General features: G+C 56.5%; 2 protein-coding genes across 2 annotated transcripts; both read right to left on the bottom strand.

The window, feature by feature from the left end:
* Positions 1–4,837: 4,837 nt before the first annotated feature.
* On the bottom strand, positions 4,838–6,418 carry LOC121405102 (uncharacterized abhydrolase domain-containing protein DDB_G0269086-like). The gene has a single exon (XM_041595699.1). It carries the CDS (start codon positions 6,416–6,418, stop codon positions 4,838–4,840), a length of 1,581 nt encoding a protein of 526 aa, XP_041451633.1.
* A 4,842-nt stretch (positions 6,419–11,260) lies between these two features.
* Positions 11,261–12,787, bottom strand: LOC121405101 (keratin, type I cytoskeletal 9-like). Its single transcript, XM_041595698.1, has 2 exons — positions 12,345–12,787; positions 11,261–12,068 (listed from the first exon to the last, which is right to left on the bottom strand). Exons 1-2 carry the CDS (start codon positions 12,785–12,787, stop codon positions 11,261–11,263), a joined length of 1,251 nt encoding a protein of 416 aa, XP_041451632.1.
* Positions 12,788–13,619: the final 832 nt, after the last annotated feature.

Below are 13,619 nucleotides of genomic sequence, written 5' to 3'. Positions count from 1 at the left end.
ACGCCTGATAACCTCCTTTAGTTCCGCCGGTGTTCCTCCTGGGTCTTTCCCCTATGATAAATGGTGTTGTTACGACGCGGAGGCGTAGTTCGAATGGCATTACCTTCCACTGGAACAGCCTTTACCTGGTACCGTGAAGGCGGTAATCGGCCTGCTGGCCGCTTCCAAGGGAATCTGCCAATACCCATCCTTCAGATCTAGGGCTGCTGATAAAGCGAGCCTCCTCAACTGATCCAGGATGAAGTCTATCCTTGGCATGGGGTAGGCATTCTTAACCGATTTTGCGTTAATCTGTCGGAAATCGACATACAGTCTCCACTGCCGGGTTTCCTTTTAGTCCATCACGATCGGCGAACTGTAGGGGTTCTGGCCACGCTCAATGCATCCCAGCTCGATTAGCTCGTCTACCTTTTGGTCGATTTCGGCCTGCATCTTGGGATTCTTGGGGTAGTATCGTTGCTTGATGGGCTGTGCATCCCCCATTGTGATCGAATGCACCGCTACGTTTGCCGTTCCCGTCATTTCCTTGAACTCGGCCAATTCCCGATCAGGAATCCTTCGACCGTTTCCTCCTTCCTCTGGGGACTCGGTCATCGTCCCTCCGCTTGGCGAGTGTGCCGCAATGGCCTCCACTAACCGCCACGGATAGCCTTTCCTCTGGCCGTCCGTCCCGTCGGCCTTTCGAAGGATCACAACCCTGTGCCCCGCACAGCTCACCTCTGCACCGACTGCGGTTAGGAAGTCCCAGCCGAGGCAACGCGTCGATCACGCCCGTGAGCACGAGCACGACATCCACACCTTCTTGTCTCCGAACGCAATTTCTACTTGAGTTGGGTACCACCTCTTGACTGTGGCCGTCCGCCAGCCGCTGCGCGTTTCTTCGTCTCGTGCTCGCGTCCGACTCGCGGGTCGCGGAGTGGCGGCGGCGGATCGCGCTGGAGGCAGCGAAGGAGGCGCTGCGGCAGTGTGTGTGCTGAAGAGGTTTGCGGCCGAATTGCGAGAGAAGGAGTGGCAGAGGGCCGAGGAGAAGAGCCGCGAGGAAGAGGCGAGGCGGAGCGCAGAGGAGGAGGAGGGTCTGTGGCAGCCTTCCCCTCCGACGCCGGAGCCCGAGAGCCGAGGCCAGGCCACGCCGGACGAGGAGGAGGAGGAGCTGTGGCAGCGACGGCCACGGACCGAGGAAGAGCCTAGTGTCCCCAAGAAAGGACAGGGGCCCCAAGCCTCGTCATAGCAACAGCGGCCGGGAGCGGACGCCTCGTGGCAGCAGCAGCAACACCAGTGGCAGGGACCACAAGGCGCGGTGATCGGGCCGTATGTAACGCAGGAGGTGCGTACGGCGCACAGTGGTCGATTCTGCCTATCTGGTAAATCAAAAATTAAAATGTCGAATCTTGTTAATTTTTTTTACTTTTTGGAAAGTAAACATCCCACTGATATTTATTGCGATATTAATATATTTTTCGTATCGATAGTCCAGTACCTGCACGCGGTTGAATCGCAGCAAACTTTTCTGTCCATACCTAAGTACATTTTACCGCCTTTTTATTGCTTTTGGTAAAGCAAAATAAATCTTAATGTTTTGCGATTTGTATTAAAATTGCCATCCATTTTGATCATAGTTGGTAAGTATTCCATAAAAAATATATGTGTTGGTCCCGTGCTTGCATGTATTAGAGGTAAATCGTTGTAGAACTTAACATTTCCTTTAGTGTGCTATTAATATCGTACCCGACACTTGCATGGAATAGATCTTTTGACATCCGCCCCCTTCCGTCTTCAATCTTTTTTATACCCGTACTCAAAAAAGAGTTAAGGGGTATATTAGATTTGTGGTAAAAGTGGATGTGTGTAACGGAGAGAAGGAAAATTTTCCGACCCCATAAAGTGTATATATTCTTGATCAGCATCAATAGCCGAGTCGATATAGCCATGTCCGTCCGTCCGTCCGTTTGTCCGTCTCGATGAGCGCCTGGATCTCAGAGACTATAAGAGCTAGCGAAACCAAATTTGGTTTCCAGACTTATGTGATATCACACTGCTACAAGTATTCAGAATTTCGCCCCGCCCCCTTCCGCCCACACAAAGGACGAAAATCTGTGGCAGGCACAATTTTAAAGATACGATAAAACTAAAAACGCAGTATCGTAGAGATGCCCATATCTACGATTGCAAATCTGAACTAGATCGTATTATAATTATAGCCAGAATGAAGAAATCAATTTTCAGTTGCTTCCCCTGACCACTCCTGACAACGACAACGCAACTCATTTTCCTTCTCGCTCGCACACTCTGCCGCGTTCAGTGCGCGAGCAACCCCTAGCGGAGGAGATGTAGAATCTAAATGGTACATGTATAATATACATGTTAGATGTAGAATATACATAGTATATGTAATGTAGATAGCAGATGTAGCAAAAAAATGTAAAATGTAAAATGTTTTTTTTTTTTTAATTCTAAATAATTATATGCTCAAAAATGTATATGCTGACTGAGTACGGGTATAAGGGAGTCGCGTTCCCAAGAAGCGACTCACACGTTCCTTCTCGTTTATTTATGAAACCAGTATTTTTTTAATCTTCTGTGTTAAAACAAATTGCAACTACGTGCAACACGTTAATTTATTTGATTTTGTAGGACATAATGTCAGTTCCGAAAAACGCGCTTTTTGCGATATGGCGCATGGAAACTGTGCCAGGAAAAAAAGTTGAAGCGATGCGAAGCCATGTTTTTTCTCAAATTATTGATGAAAACAAACTCAGCGACGAAGATCGCAAGAAAATAAATAAATTTACAATATTTTCAAAAACACAACGAAAATTGATGAACGAAAAAATTATATTTACTGCAACAGCTGCAATTAGTTCTGGGCGCCCAGCAAAACCATTTTCTAACTGCACAGAACATCGCCAAATTCAAAGGGTTAGTGATATAATTTTACGTAAAAAATTTTTTTTTAATTAAAAAAAAAATAATAAAAAATAAAAATTTATTTAAATACTCCGCTGATTTATATTCCATAATACAAAAATATTTTTAAAAATATTACTCATTTATTTTTTTAGTTATTAATTATTGCCTGCCAGATTGGCAGAATCGACCACTGTGCAGCAGGCCGATTACCGCCTTCAAGGTGCCAGGTAAAGGGCTGTTCCAGTGGAAGGTGATGCCATTTGGACTACACTCTGCATCTGCAACATTCCAGCGCGCACTTGACAGGGTGATTGGACCCGAAATGATGCCGCATGCCTTTGCCTATCAGGACGACATCATAGTCATAGGAAAGACCCAGGAGGAACACCGGTTGGCTGGCTTCTTTATACACGAATTCTTTATTGGTATCTTAGGAAGTACGCTTAAGGACGACAACTTAGCCTATTCTTTGGTTTAGCACTATGATCACTATCGGTCCTTCTCGACCACTCGCCGTTCCTCGGAATCCCCAAGCGTGGCACTGTCGGCTCTTAGAACTGGTACGACAACGATTCCTAGCGTTAGGCCCAAATCCGCCGTACTCAGTTCGCACACGACACGTTCGCTCTCACTGGATCCTTCCGTTGAGCGAGCGGTACACCAGGTCCTTTCTCTTGACGCTCTTAGATAACTTTTCGACTTTCCTTGGTATTCGCCAATGCACGCACTTGCACTCTCCGCACTTCACTGTCTCGAGCCGCTGTCGCGCGCCTCCTTTTATTTCCTTGTTAGCGTACGGCCGCATCGTTGCTGCCTAGCAACAACGGGACTTTCCTCCAGGCGTCGGCGGTATTTTTCCATCGGCTAGTCTGATGCTCTCCACCTGCTTCGTAACGGGACCAAACCGGTGGCGTGATCGCATGGCCATAAATGGTCATGCGCTGGACCACTGCCGGCCCGATCCCACTATCGCGCCTCTCTTCTGTTTTCCACCTGCTTCGCAACGGGACCCCGCTGGTGGCGTGATCGCATGGCCATAAATGGTCATGCGCTGGACCACTGCCGGCCCGATCCCATTATCCCGCCTCTCTTCCGCGCTCCTTTACTCTCCCTGGTAGCGCCCTCTGATCGCGGCTCTCTCTCCGTTGCCCCTCCCTTGAGCGAGACCCTCCCAGGCAATTCGCCGTTATCCGGTTATCCGGACAACCCGGATAGACTTTAACCCCTTAGGGTCCATGCGTGTGAGGATATCATTCCTCACACTTCCCCCTTTCTTCCCTAACGGAAAACTCCCTTCTGCGTCCTCTTGTACCACCGGCCGTTAAATTTTAAATTCAAACGGCCGCCCGCGCTTTTAACCGGGCGCGTTCTAGCGCCCTCTGCCGGACCGGGCGCGTTCTGGTGCCCTCTGCCGGGCTTACCTGATGGAGTGCTGCCGGATCGGTGAAATGCGCACGCGCGCGCGACTATCACAGGGCTGCATATACGCCATCAATGTGATGTAGGGATGGTTTTCTGTTCTACTCGATATCGCTTTCTTGGCCGCGTGCGTACTCCACTTCCGCAACGAGGAATTGTTAATGGACGTTGGTAAGTGACTTTACAACTATTTTACACCGACCAGCCCTCTCACATGTCATCCTTTAGTCACCGGCTCGGATCGCTTGCCCTCACCTGCGTATCGACCACCGTGCGGTACCGTTCCGGTACCTTTCCCTTCCTCGGCAGCCCCATTCATCTCGGCCGTGGCTCGCCGGCCTCTGCCGCCGCTCTGCCACGGCTCGCGGTGGCCTCCCCTCCTTCCCCGTAAGTCTGCTTTCCGTTTGTTTTTTTTTTCTCAATCTGTTTATTATGTTCTTAACGAGCCCCAGCTTCTCGGAACACCTCCTGGTGGTCCCGGGACACCGTTACCCGGTACCGGACCCCTCCGTCATTCACCAGCCGCTTGATGCGCCTCGAGGTGAACCTCGTTCGAGCCAGGACGCACTCCACCGCCCCTGGCCACTCCTCCCGTCTCACGGGCCGCCAGCGTGGGCCCTCCGCCCCTAGCTGTGCCTGCGGCCACGACGCCTGGCGCTGCATGGGCGCCCGCGGTCTCTCCCGCTCCTCCTGGACACGACAACTGCCGCTCCGGCCTTGGATTTGCGCGCCTGGCTTCCGGCGCGGGCCACTGCCACGGACCCCGCTCCCATGGCTCAGGTGAGCCCCCCCCGCCTCGCGGCTGCTCGCTGCCGCGTTCGTCCGTCGTCGCCGCGCTCGCCGTCGCTGGCTCCGCTGCCGCCGGCGACTCTGCCGCTGCGCTCGCCGTTGCTGGCTCCGCTGCCGCCGCCGACTCTGCCGCCGCCTTCGCCGTTGCTGGTTCCGCTGTGGGCTCCGCTGCCGCCGCCGCCGCCGCCTCTGCCGCCGCGCCCGGCGTTGCTGGTTCCACTGCTGGTTCCGCTGCCGCCGCGCTCGCCGTCGCTGGCTCCGCTGCCGCCGCCGACGCTGCCGCCGCGCTCGCCGTTGCTGGCTCCGCTGCCGCCGACGACTCTGCCGCCGCGCTCGCCGTTGCTGGCTCCGCTGCCGCCACCGCGCTCGCCGTTGCTGGTTCCGCTGTGGGCTCCGCTGCCGCCGCTCCCGGCGTTGCTGGTTCCACTGCTGGTTCCGCTGCCGCCGCCGACTCTGCCGCCGCGCTCGCCGCTGCCGGTTCCGCTGCCGCCGATCGCCCCCTTGGGTCGCGGCCATTGCTCCGTCGGGGCGTCTCCTCCCACACCCGCGCTTCTTCCGGAGCCTCCGGCTCCCTCGGTGCCGGCCCCGATGCCCAGGTGATGTGGAGGATTTGGTGGTGCCACACCATTCCTCCACGCACCGCCGTACGCACCTCCTGCGTTACATACGGCCCGATCACCGCGCCTTGTGGTCCCTGCCACTGGTGTTGCTGCTGCTGCCGCTCCTTCTCTCGCAATTCGGCCGCAAACCTCTTCAGCACACACGTCCGGTGGTGCTCCTCCGCCTCCCACCGGGCCCTTTCCTTGGCTTCCTCGGCCGCCTGCTCCTCCTCCTGCGTGGCCTTCAACTTCTTCGCCAGCGCCTGCGCGTCCTCCCAGACCTGCCGCTGCCGCAGCGCCTCCTTCGCTGCCTCCAGCGCGATCCGCCGCCGCCACTCCGCGACCCGCTTCTCATCGGCTTCTCGCTCCTCGGCGTCTGTCTGTCGCCGCCTCACCGTCGGTCGCTCCTCCGCCTCTGTTGAGGGCCGCTTCGCCACTGGTCGAGCCTTCTTGGGGTCCGGTTCCCAGCTCGTCATAACTACATCGCTGTCGGCCTCGCTGGCCCCAGAAGACACAAACGGCGACACTGTGGCTCCCACTGACCCTTCCGATAAGATCAGTGGGGACGCAAGGAGCTGCAGCTCAGGGGACGCCTCCCTCCGTCGCCGATTCGCTCGTCGCTGGCTCCGGGACAACGAGGCATAGTATCCCCGTCGCATCAAGCTCCGTTGCTCCACCAAATACCTCTCCATTTGTTGCCTCATCTTAACCTTTTTTTCCTGACACGTGCGCGAAAAAAACCGAGTGACGGACGCGCCCCCTTTTTATATTCTTGGGTCCGTGTCCATCGTTCTGCCTAACGGGGCTTTGCCTGAGCCTCTCACTTCGCTCTCTCTCATCATTCTGTGCCGCTCTTTCTTCTACCAATGAGAGACGGCCAAGTACCGTTTATCCAAACTATTCGCCGCGTTAACCCTACACAGCCGCCTCGGGGTCGTTAGGCACACTTATCTCTGATAAGTCCACCTCTCCTTTCTTTTTTTCCTTTTATATTTATATCACGACTTATTTTGTTTTAGGTTTTTCGGCTATAGCGTGGTTCGATCACTGGACCGAGTGGATTTGCTTTTGTACACGGTAACTATCCAGATTCCTGGGATCCCACATCTCACTCTCCTCTCTTTCCAGCCCTCCCCTAGACTCACCCCAGGATGCCGACCATCATTCCTGCCCGCGAACAACAGGCCATCCGACCTTTCGCCCGGATTGCCGAATGACGGCCCGCCATCTGGTCAGCTTCTTCGTCCTCGGATCGATCGTACTTCGGACTTCTTTCTTGACCTTACCAACTGAAACAAATCTCTCAGCTTGCTCGCGTTTTCGTCCGGCATGAGCGTGCCCTGGCCGGTCCCTATTGTTTCCTCATCGAATAGGGCTTTTGGCAGACGTAGTTCCCGGCCTTGGACAATAAATGCAGGAGAGTACCCCGTTGAGTCTGACACGCCCGAGTTCACTGCCAACATGAGTTCTGGCCACTTCTCGTCCCAGCATCTCTGGTCCCCCTCGCAGAATTGCGCAATCATGGTTTTTACCGTCCTGTTCGTGCGTTCCGTGGGATTCTCCTGGGGCGTATATGGTGCTGTGAACTGGTGTCTGACCCCCATCTGTTCTAAAAACTTTTTGAAAATCCGGCTCGTAAACTGAACTCCGTTGTCCGTAATTATTACCTTCGGCACTCCGAATCTGGCCACAATGCGTTCTCGTACCGCTTTTGTGAGTGTCTCAGCCGTGGCCTTCCTTAGGGGCACCAACTCTGTCCACTTCGAGCCACTTTTTCAGCCTCAAATTTGCCTTCTTTAGACGCCTGAAAACCTCCTTTAGATTCCGCCGGTGTTCCTCCTGGGTCTTTCCTATGACTATGATGTCGTCCTGATAGGACGCGGAGTGTAGTTCAAATGGCATTACCTTCCACTGGAACAGCCCTTTACCTGGTACCGTGAAGGCGGTAATCGGCCTGCTGGCCGCTTCCAAGGGAATCTGCCAATACCCATCCTTCAGATCTAGGCTGCTGATAAAGCGAGCCTCTCTCAACTGATCCAGGATGAAGTCTATCCTTGGCATGGGGTAGGCATTCTTAACCGATTTTGCGTTAATCTGTCGGAAATCGACATACAGTCTCCACTGCCCGGTTTTCTTTTTGACCATCACGATCGGCGAACTGTAGGGGCTCCGCGACGGCTCAATGCATCCCAGCTCGATTAGCTCGTCTACCTTTTGGTCGATTTCGGCCTGCATCTTGGGATTCTTGGGGTAGTATCGTTGCTTGATGGGCTGTGCATCCCCCATTGTGATCGTATGCACCGCTACGTTTGCCGTTCCCGTCATTTCCTTGAACTCGGCCAATTCCCGATCGAGGAATCCTTCGACCGTTTCCTCCTTCCTCTGGGGACTCGGTCATCGTCCCTCCGCTTGGCGAGTGTGCCGCAATGGCCTCCACTACCGCCACGGATAGCCTTTCCTCTGGCCGTCCGTCCCGTCGGCCTTTCGCAGGGATCACAACCCTGTGCCCCGCACAGCTCACCTCTGCACCGACTGCGGTCAGGAAGTCCCAGCCGAGGACCAACGCGTCGATCACGCCCGGTAGCACGAGCAACGACATCCACACCTTCTTGTCTCCGAACGCAATTTCTACTTCGAGTTGGGTATGCACCTCTTGACTGTGGCCGTCCGCCAGCCGCACGCGTGTCTTCGTCTCGTGCTCGCGTCCGACTCCCCCCAGCTGCTCCGCCAATTCGTAGCCGACATGCTTGCGCGGGGTTCTTTACGAATCCCCCTTCGACGTTGGTGTCTACCTGCTCTTCTGCCGTTGATGGCGTTGGTTTCTGGTCTGCCGACTTGGTGGTGTTGGTCACTGGCTCTTCCTTGCATCGTCGACATACCTCCGGCCCGGCCGTCTTTGTGAATGGGTTATTGGCATTCGCCCCACTCGTCGGGTCCTCTCGTTGGAATTCCACCCGATCCCTCTCCAGCGCTTCAAACTCATCCGCCAGGGTCATCAGCGTTTCCAGATCCTTGCATCTATGTGGTCTGATGAACATCCTTAGGCCCGGCATGCTGTTCTCTCGGATTAATTCCAACTCCTCCTCTGGTGGGCACTTCAATGGCCGGACGAGCGTCTGCATCTCCACCATATAGTCCTTGAAGCGTTCTCCCCATTTCTGCTTCCGTGTTCTCACCTCCTGGAGCAATTTTTTGAAATAACCCCTCGGTAGGAACAACGCCTGGAAGCTGCGTGAGAAAGCCGCCCAGGATTGCCAATGCTTATTATTGGCGACGAACCACGTAAGCGCCCGTCCCTTCAGCAGCTCGGGCATCGCCCTGGGGATCATATTAAGTTCCAGCTTATACATGTCCGCTGAACATTACACCTGCTCCCAAAATTCAAGGGGCTTTGCCGTCCCGTCGAATCGGAAAGACCACTCCCTCACCTGTTTGAACACGTGGGCATAGCTTGCTCGCAACTGCCTCTTCGCTTGTTCGTCTCCCGTCGGGTGTGGCCTCCTTGATTCCCGTTTACCTGAGGGAGCTGGGATGGCCGTCCTCTCTTTGCTTTCTGTCCGCTGTCGGCTAGGGGATCGACTCTTCATCGGCACGGCCAGACTGGTGATGAGCTCCTCCGCGGCCTCTGCCGGCAGTTTCCACACTCCCGACTGTCCCGTGCCGCCGGGTACGGCCAAGCGTTCGTACGCTCCCATTCTTCGATCAGATCGGCGTATTCTGGTTCCTCTTCATGGTTCTCCACCCAGTCTTTGAATGCCCGGCGCATCTCGGACAGCGTACCTTCCAGCTGCAGTCCAAAGGCTAGGCTACATTGAACCAGGTCCTCCATCCTCATCGCATGGATCCATTGTCGTCTCCCCATTTCTTCCTTTCGAACTCGGCACTGCCTTCCCTAAATCGATCTTACTTTGTCACCAGGCCCCACGTTGGGCGCCAGTTGTAACGAACCGTTTTGTTCGCCTCTTGTGCGCTTGGCGTACTCAGCGGCCGGTGGGTTCGTTGCAACGAATTTGGATGTTGCCTGGGCAACAAAGCAGAAAGACTTGGTTGGCTTCTTTATACACGAGTTCTTTATTGGTATCTTAGGAAGTACGCTTAAGGACGACAACTTAGCCTATTCTTTGGTTTAGCACTATGATCACTATCGGTCCTTCTCGACCACTCGCCGTTCCTCGGAATCCCCAAGCGTGGCACTGTCGGCTCTTAGAACTGGTACGACAACGATTCCTAGCGTTAGGCCCAAATCCGCCGTACTCAGTTCGCACACGACACGTTCGCTCTCAATGGACCTTCCGTAACCTTTACGGCGGTACACCAGGTCCTTTCTCTTGACGCTCTTTCGAAACTTTCCTTGGTATTCGCCAATGCACGCACTTGCACTCTCCGCACTTCACTGTCCCGAGCCGCTGTCGCGCGCCTCCTTTTATTTCCTTGTTAGCGTACGGCCGCATCGTTGCTGCCTAGCAACAACGGGACTTTCCTCCAGGCGTCGGCGGTATTTTTCCATCGGCTAGTCTGATGCTCTCCACCTGCTTCGTAACGGGACCAAACCGGTGGCGTGATCGCATGGCCATAAATGGTCATGCGCTGGACCACTGCCGGCCCGATCCCACTATCGCGCCTCTCTTCTGTTTTCCACCTGCTTCGCAACGGGACCCCGCTGGTGGCGTGATCGCATGGCCATAAATGGTCATGCGCTGGACCACTGCCGGCCCGATCCCATTATCCCGCCTCTCTTCCGCGCTCCTTTACTCTCCCTGGTAGCGCCCTCTGATCACGGCTCTCTCTCCGTTGCCCCTCCCTTGAGCGAGACCCTCCCAGGCAATTCGCCGTTATCCGGTTATCCGGACAACCCGGATAGACTTTAACCCCTTAGGGTCCATGCGTGTGAGGATATCATTCCTCACACTTCCCCCTTTCTTCCCTAACGGAAAACTCCCTTCTGCGTCCTCTTGTACCACCTGCCGTTAAATTTTAAATTCAAACGGCCGCCCGCGCTTTTAACCGGGCGCGTTCTAGCGACCCCTCCGAACCGGGCGCGTTCTGGTGCCCCCCCGGGCTTACCTGATGGAGTGCTGCCGGATCGGTGAAATGCGCACGCGCGCGCGACTATCACAGGGCTGCATATACGCCATCAATGTGATGTAGGGATGGTTTTCTGTCCTACTCGATATCGCTTTCTTGGCCGCGTGCGTACTCCACTTCCGCAACGAGGAATTGTTAATGGACGTTGGTAAGTGACTTTACAACTATTTTACACCGACCAGCCCTCTCACATGTCATCCTTTAGTCACCGGCTCGGATCGCTTGCCCTCACCTGCGTATCGACCACCGTGCGGTACCGTTCCGGTACCTTTCCCTTCCTCGGCAGCCCCATTCATCTCGGCCGTGGCTCGCCGGCCTCTGCCGCCGCTCTGCCACGGCTCGCGGTGGCCCCCCTCCTCCCCCGTAAGTCTGCTTTCCTTTGTTTTTTTTTCTCAATCTGTTTATTATGTTCTTAAGAGCCCCAGCTTCTCGGAACACCTCCTGGTGGTCCCGGGACACCGTTACCCGGTACCGGACCCCTCCGTCATTCCCCGCCGCTTGATGCGCCTCGAGGTGAACCTCGTTCGAGCCAGGACGCACTCCACCCCCTGGCCACCCTCCCGTCTCACGGGCCGCCAGCGTGGGCCCTCCGCCCCTAGCTGTGCCTGCGGCCACGACGCCTGGCGCTGCATGGGCGCCCGCGGCCTCTCCCGCTCCTCCTGGACACGACAACTGCCGCTCCGGCCTTGGATTTGCGCGCCTGGCTTCCGGCGCGGGCCACCGCCACGGACCCCGCTCCCATGGCTCAGGTGACTCTCCTCGCCGCGCTCGCGGCTGGCTCCGCTGCCGCGTTCGCTGCCGTCGTCGCCGCGCTCGCCGTCGCTGGCTCCGCTGCCGCGGCGACTTGCCGCTGCGCTCGCCTCTGGCTCCGCCGCCGCCGCGACTCTGCCGCCGCCTTCGCCTTTGCTGGTTCCGCTGTGGGCTGCCGCCTCGCCGCCGCCGCCGCCTCTGCCGCCGCGCCCGGCGTTGCTGGTTCCACTGCTGGTTCCGCTGCCGCCGCGCTCGCCGTCGCTGGCTCCGCTACCGCCGCCGACTCTGCCGCCGCGCTCGCCGTTGCTGGTTCCGCTCTGGGCTCCGCTGCCGCCGACGACTCTGCCGCCGCGCTCGCCGTTGCTGGCTCCGCTGCCGCCACCGCGCTCGCCGTTGCTGGTTCCGCTGTGGGCTCCGCTGCCGCCGCTCCCGGCGTTGCTGGTTCCACTGCTGGTTCCGCTGCCCGCCCGACTCTCCCGCCGCGCTCGCCGCTGCCGGTTCCGCTGCCGCCGATCGCCCCTTGGGTCGCGGCCATCCCCCGGGGCGTCTCCTCCACACCCGCGCTTCTTCCGGAGCCTCCGGCTCCCTCGTGCCGGCCCCGATGCCCAGGTGATGTGGAGGATTTGGTCGCCACCATTCCTCCACGCACCGCCGTACGCACCTCGCTACATACGGCCCGATCACCGCGCCTTGTGGTCCCTGCCACTGGTGTTGCTGCTGCTGCCGCTCCTTCTCTCGCAATTCGGCCGCAAACCTCTTCACGCACACATCCGGTGGTGCTCCTCCGCCTCCCACCGGGCCCTTTCCTTGGCTTCCTCGGCCGCCTGCTCCGCCTCCTGCGTGGCCTTCAACTTCTTCGCCAGCGCCTGCGCGTCCTCCCAAACCTGCCGCTGCCGCAGCGCCTCCTTCGCTGCCTCCAGCGCGATCCGCCGCCGCCACTCCGCGACCCGCTTCTCATCGGCTTCTCGCTCCTCGGCGTCTGTCTGTCGCCGCCTCACCGTCGGTCGCTCCTCCGCCTCTGTTGAGGGCCGCTTCGCCACTGGTCGAGCCTTCTTGGGGTCCGGTTCCCAGCTCGTCATAACTACATCGCTGTCGGCCTCGCTGGCCCCAGAAGACACAAACGGCGACACTGTGGCTCCACTGACCCTTCCGATGAGATCAGTGGGGACGCAAGGAGCTGCAGCTCGGGGACGCCTCCTCGTCGCCGATCTCGTCGCTGGCTCCGGGACAACGAGCATTATCCCCTCGCATCAAGCTCCGTTGCTCCACCAAATACCTCTCCATATGTTGCCTCATCTTAACCTTTTTTTCCAGACACGTGCGCGAAAAAAACCGAGTGACGGACGCGCCCCCTTTTTATATTCTTGGGTCCTGTCCATCGTTCTGCCTAACGGGGCTTTGCCTGAGCCTCTCACTTCTCTCTCTCTCATCGTTGTCCGCTCTTTCTTTCTACCAATGAGAGACGGCCAACGTCTATTTATCCAAACTATTCGCCGCGTTAACCCTACACAGCCGCCTCGGGTCGTTAGCACACTTATCTCTGATAAGTCCACCTCTCCTTTCTTTTTTTCCTTTTATATTTATATCACGACTTATTTTGTTTTAGGTTTTTCGGCTATAGCGTGGTTCGATCACTGGACCGAGTGGATTTGCTTTTTACACGGTAACTATCCAGATTCCTGGGATCCCACATCTCACTCTCCTCTCTTTCCAGCCCCCCCTAGACTCACCCCAGGATGCCGACCATCATTCCTGCCCGCGAACAACAGGCCATCCGACCTTTCGCCCGGATTGCGAATGACGGCCCGCCATCTGGTCAGCTTCTTCGTCCTCGAATCGATCGTACTTCGGACTTCTTTCTTGACCTTACCAACTGAAACAAATCTCTCAGCTTGCTCGCGTTTTCGTCCGGCATGAGCGTGCCCTGGCCGGTCCCTATTGTTTCCTCATCGAATAGGGCTTTTGGCAGACGTAGTTCCCGGCCTTGGACAATAAATGCAGGAGAGTACCCCGTTGAGTCTGACACGCCCGAGTTCACTGCCAACATGAGTTCTGGCCACTTCTCGTCCC

This window comes from Drosophila obscura, unplaced genomic scaffold (genome assembly GCF_018151105.1).
Source record: "Drosophila obscura isolate BZ-5 IFL unplaced genomic scaffold, ASM1815110v1 contig_75, whole genome shotgun sequence".
NCBI classification, from domain to species: domain Eukaryota; kingdom Metazoa; phylum Arthropoda; class Insecta; order Diptera; family Drosophilidae; genus Drosophila; species Drosophila obscura.
This window is presented reverse-complemented; position numbering and strand designations above follow the sequence as displayed.